At 38.9% G+C, this 6,000-nt stretch overlaps 1 protein-coding gene across 2 annotated transcripts in view; it reads left to right on the top strand.

The window, feature by feature from the left end:
- Positions 1–6,000, top strand: part of LOC114025389 (solute carrier organic anion transporter family member 1C1-like) — a 77,406-nt gene that overhangs the window by 63,144 nt on the left and 8,262 nt on the right. For both annotated transcript variants that reach the window (XM_027838833.1, XM_027838832.1), the window contains one exon: positions 329–494. In XM_027838833.1, the coding sequence (XP_027694634.1) occupies positions 329–494 (166 nt within the window). The remainder of the gene's footprint in view (positions 1–328; positions 495–6,000) is intronic.

Raw genomic sequence — 6,000 nt, 5'->3', positions numbered from 1 at the left:
GGAGACAACAGAAGCAAGTTCAAGTAAAAGTGGAACTCAATAAAGGTTATTGACCAGAAGTCAAAAATCAGAGACTGTAGCTTTTGTGTACTGGTGCTTCCAACCTCAAGTACATATATATATAGCCACCGGAGTACCTAAAATACTCTCAGAATTCAGTGATGTGACAATATTTTCTTTGGCCACCATTTTTAAAATGCTCTTTACAATTATTTTCTTCATGCATGCTAATTCAACTAAAGGCTATTATTTTTAAAAAATTAATTTTGGGTAGAGGGTGTGTGGCCTGCTAAGAGGCAATATTGTATATTGCTATATTTCTTTACAGAACCAGACAAGTCTCTTATTATGAACGAGCTCTCTTTTCAAAGTGCAATTCAGGATGTACATGTTCAAAGACAGAATGGGATCCTATATGTGGAGAAAATGGAATCACCTATGTATCTGCTTGTCTTGCTGGTTGCCAAACTTCCACTGGAAGTGGGAAAAACACTGTAAGGAACTCCTCTATATTAACTATGTACTCAAATTCTGATGGTAGTTGATAACTGCATAATTGGTTAGGGGCATGGGTAGATAACAGAGGAACAAGTCACTAAACTATAGATTTAGCTCTGCCTTTTATCTTTGGATCCTTTCTATGTCAAGGCAACAGGGAAAATATTGCCACAGCTAGTATAACAGAACCTGTCAAAGTGACTTGGGCAGGTGACAGAGGGATAGTTCTTACACACAGGAGTGGCCTATTCCATTGAGACATGTAGAGGAGAGAAATGATCATAGAACCAAGGATGGGTGGAGCTGATGACTATACCTGATATTCCTCTGTTACTCCTAATGATTTCTAACTGAAGATACCAAATATTTCCTGTCTTACTCAATTCCAAGCTCTGGCACTGGAGTGGAAACAGTTCATTAACACCATTTAGAATCTCACAGGACAGATTTTCCTTGCACACACACACTCTTGATCCTCCTTTTGGAGCCACTGGTTTTGATCAATATCATCTAGACCAATGAATGTTTATTAAAAACCTAGTGCAGGTATTCCACAGTATGCCAGACATGAAGGATGCAAAGAAGTATTAAATATGGCCAATGCTACAAGAATCATACATTCTACTTAGGAGTATAGACATAGATAACCAATAAATAGCATAGATTGAATATCAAATGAGTGGCATAGTCAATGCATTAATTTAGAGGAGAGAATGATCAGCTAGAGCTGGGGTAGTTGGAGAAGACTTGTGAGGTGACATGGGATATGATTTAGTTCTTGTAAGAAGAGTAAGACATGAATTCCAGCCAAGAAATGCAATATAAACAGATCAGTTTTAAAAAGACGAGGGTAATGCCCTACTTCCCAGGATTAGTAGAAAGCCAGTGTTTGTCTAGGCTTCCTGTTGTTTTTTCTGCCTAGGAAAAGGTGTCTTGATGAGATAGAACCTTTTGTGTTGAGGTTCAGTGTTTCTAGCTTCAACAATAAGAATGACGCTGGATTAGGAAGCCAAGTATATGCTGTGTTTAGATGATGCTGATTAAACTACCTGAAGCTATCTCTCTCTCAACAATTTCATCCACTCTCACTGGTTTGACATTTAATCCCTTTGCAGATGACTCCCAAATCTTTATATCTGGCTTCAGATCAAGATTCAATCCCTGTGTCTAACTAGTTAATGGACATATCTATCAGACTTTTCTGTTTCATCTGACATTTAGCATATTGGAAAGTAAATTCATTACCATAGCTTCAAAAGAACACAAAATTTTATCTGGAAGAATGCCCAAAGTTAATCTTCTTCACTCCCTTCAATTTTGAACAAATGAAGAAACTGAGAAATGACTTATCCAAAATCATACAGGCAGTAAGGAGAACCAGAATTCAAACCTATGTCCCAAGATCTCAAATCCATCACCTGTTCCCATCAACTATTTTCTCTAAAATCTGTTTCACTTCTTGACTTCCTTATTTCTCTTTCGGAAAGTTGGAATCAAAATTTCAGTTATCTTTGTCTTGCTCTCTCTATCTTGGCCCCCACATCCAATGAGTAGTGACTTTGACAGTAGAAGACATGAGTTTAAACCTCTGTTTTGCTACTATGGATGACTTTGAATAACTCATGAAGTCTCTGGGACTCAGTTTTTTCATTCAAAGAATGATTGGGTCAGAATATATTCATTTCAGCCAATATTTTTTAGTGTTTACAATGCACCATGAACTCTGCTACATACTAGGCATACAAAAAATAAAAATAGAACAGTCCCAGGTTACACAGAATGGCCTTAAATTCCTTTCAGCTTTTCATATGGCAACACCTTCATTCTACTTTCAGAATCACAAAACTACAGAATTGAAAGGGACTTCATAGATCATCTAGTCCAACCCATACTTAGATAAGAAAGTCTCTCTCTCTCTCTCTCTCTCTCTCTCTTTCCATACACACACATACACACACACACACACACACACTCACACACATATTCTATTTTGGGGCAGCTCTAATTGTAAGGAAGCTTGTCCAGCTTAAATCGATTTCTATGCAACTACAACCATCATTCATTACTTCTAGTTCTGTCATCTGAGACCGGACATCTATTCTAATTCCTCTTCCATGAGAAAATCATTTATGTCTTTACCTGACTCAGTGATTTTAAAAAAATTATATTATATAGAGTCAAGCACTGATTCCTGAGACACTCCACTAGAGACTTCTTTCTAAATTGACCATTAATAGACTACTGGAGGCTTAAGCCAACTAACCATACTTTGACTTACCACACATCTCTCACACTTATCTAAAATGATACTATTAGGGCTTTAAGAATGGATTTCATTATCAGTTATCTATATTTGCAACATTCCCTTGATCTATAAGCCTGACAATCACATTGGAAAGGGAAATGAGAAATTCAGGGACTTCCAGGGAGCTAAGATGTTGGACTAAGTAGCAAATCACTATTAGCTCTCCCATATTCACCCCCAAACCACCATAAAACAGAGCCCCAAAACAAATCCTGGAATGGTAGGACCAGAAAAAGGATGGGGTGAAACAATCTTTCAGCTCAAGGAAGTTGAAGGATTTGCAGGAGAGGTCCATCTCATTCAAGTGAAAGGGAACACAGTGCCAGACATGAAGCATCCTGACAAGCCAGCAGTGAGTCCCACCTCAGCAAACCAGCAAGAAATTCTGAGCCACAGTGAGGTGGAGTAGGCAAGCACCAACACCAGTAACCCCCACATGCCTCAGCACAGACAGGGCAACTGGAAGACTCCAGATCTGAGAAGTACCATGTGCTTCAGTGTAGCCCTGGACAAACAGGTCTCCTCAGCAGGCAGACCCCCATGTACTGCAGCACAGCCCCAGGGAAACAGGTAGACCCCAGTCCCATTGGTGCCTAACCAAACAGGTAGCTGCCATTCAGGTATGGCCTGCCAGGATTCAGCATAGCCCCAGGCAAACACGCAACCTCCAAAGACAGACCTCTGCATGCCTCAGTGTACCCCGGGAAAAATGTAGACACATGTCACTGGGTCTCAACACATGCTACACACTGCCACTAAGATTCCAGCTCAGCACCACCTAAGCTGCGAGACCTTTACTATCTCCAACAGTGACAGCCAATGCTCACCCCTCTGCCTCAGTACAGCACCAAACATGAGGGTCCTCTAGGGGCCTCAGGGCAACATCATATCAGCACCAGGCAAACAGCCAGGGCCTACAGTCACTAGCACAAGAAGCCTGAGACAATGCCCCTTCCACCCTGGTAGCAGAGCTCAAATTCAAAAGAAAGGAAAAAAGGTAAAAAAAAAAGATGAACAAAAAACAGCAAAAAAAGAATTGGGCCATGACAGGGAAGACCAACACACAAATTCAGAAAAGGACAACAATGTCAAAACACCTAATAGCAAAACCCCAAAGCAAAACAGAAAGTGGCCTCAAGTCCAGAAAGCTGTCATGGAAGAATTCAAAAAGCAGCTTCAAAATCATGTAAGAGAGGTAGAAGAAAAATTGGAAAAAGAGTGATGCAAGAGATTTATGAAAAAAGAGTCAACAGCTTATAAAACTGTTTTAAAAAGTAGAATTGGACAAATGGAAAAGAAAGTATAAAAGTCAATTGAGGAAAATAACATATTACTAGTTAGAATTAGACAAGTAGACGCTAATGACTTTATGAGACATCATGAATCAATCAAATTCAAAAGAATGAAAAAATAGAAGAAAATGTGAAATACCTCATGAGAAAAACAACTAACCTGGAAAATAGATTCTGAATCATTGGACTACCTGAAAGTCATAATCAAAAAAAGGACCTGGACAGCATCTTTCAAGAGGTTATCAAGGTAAACTCTCCTGAACATCCTGGAACTGGAGGGCAACAATAGGCATTGAAAGAATCCACCAATCACCTCAGGAAAGAGATTCCAAAATATTAACCCCAAGGAACATTATAGCCAAATTTAATTCAGATATCAGGGAATCATAATCAGGATTACACAGGATGTGGCAGTCACAGCATTAAAGTATCAGAGGTCATGGAACATGATATTCTGGAGGACAGAGGAGCTAGGACTACAACCAAAAATCACTTACTTGGCAAAATTAAGCATAATACATTGAGGGAAAAATAGTTATTCAATGAAAAAGAAGTATTTGAAGCTTTCAGAAGGAGAAGACCAGAACTAAAACAAAAGTTTGACCACCAATATCAAGACCCAAGAGAAACATAAAAGGGTAAAAAAGGGAAAAGGAAGAAAAAGGGATTAAATAGAGCTAAACTATTTACATCCCTACATGGGAAGATGATACTGGTAATTCTTTTTTTTTATTTAAATGGTAATTTTTATTTATTTTTTTGTTTTCAACATTTACTTCCACAAGATTTTGAGTTCCAAATTTTCACCCCATCGCTCAACTCCCCCCACCCCAAGATGGCATGCATTCTAAATACCCCTTCTCCTAGTCTGCCTTCCCTTCTATCTCTCCCCCCCTTCTCTTATCACCTTCCCCTTCTATTTTCCTGTAGGGAAGGATGGATTTCTGTACCCTATTTCCTGTATTTCTTATTTCCCAGTTGCATGTGAAAACATTTTTTTTAAACATGTGTTTTTAAAACTTTGGGTTCCAAATTTTCTCCCTCCCTCCCTCCCCACCCACCCTCATTGATAAGGCAAGCAACTCAATATAGGTTATATATGTGCAGTTATGCAAAACACTTCCATAGTAGACACGCTGTGAAAAACTAACGCTATTTCTCTTAATCCTATCCCACCCCCCCATTTATGTTATTCTTTCTTTTGACCCTGTCCCTCCTCAGAAGTATTTGCTTCTGATTACTCCCTTTCCCAATCTGCCCTTCTCTCTATCATTCCCCTACTCTCTTGTCCCCTTCCCCCCATTTTTCTGTAGGGTAAGACATTTCCACACCCAATTGAGTGTGTATGTTATTCCCTCCTTAAGTCAAATTCTATGAGAATAAGATTCACTCATTCCCTCTCACCTTCCCCTGTTTCCCCTCCACTGTAAGAGCCTTTCCTTTTCTTTTTTGTTGGATAATTTACCCCGTTCTACCTCTCCCTTTCTCCTTCTCCTAGTATATTCCTCTCTTACCCCTTAATTTTATTTTCCAGATATGACCCCTTCATTTTCAACTCACCCTGTGCCCTCTATCTATCTATATCTATATATACGTACATATAATTTTTTCTCCTCCAACTACCCCAATACTGACAAAGGTCTCATGAGTTACAAATATCATCTTTCCATGCAGGAATGTAAACAGTTCAACTTTAATAAGTCTCTTGTGATTTTCTCTTTCTTATTTACCTCTTCATGTTCCACTAGAGTCTTGTATTGGAAAATCAAATTTTCTATTCAACTGTGGTCTTTTCATCAAGAATGCTTGAAAGTCCTCTATTTCACTGAATGACCATTTTTTTACCTGCAGGATTATACTCAGTTTTGCTGGGTAGGTGATTCTTGGTAGTAATCCTATTTCCTT

Source organism: Vombatus ursinus, unplaced genomic scaffold, assembly GCF_900497805.2.
Source record: "Vombatus ursinus unplaced genomic scaffold, bare-nosed wombat genome assembly UNPS02014830.1, whole genome shotgun sequence".
Classification (NCBI taxonomy): domain Eukaryota; kingdom Metazoa; phylum Chordata; class Mammalia; order Diprotodontia; family Vombatidae; genus Vombatus; species Vombatus ursinus.
This window is presented reverse-complemented; position numbering and strand designations above follow the sequence as displayed.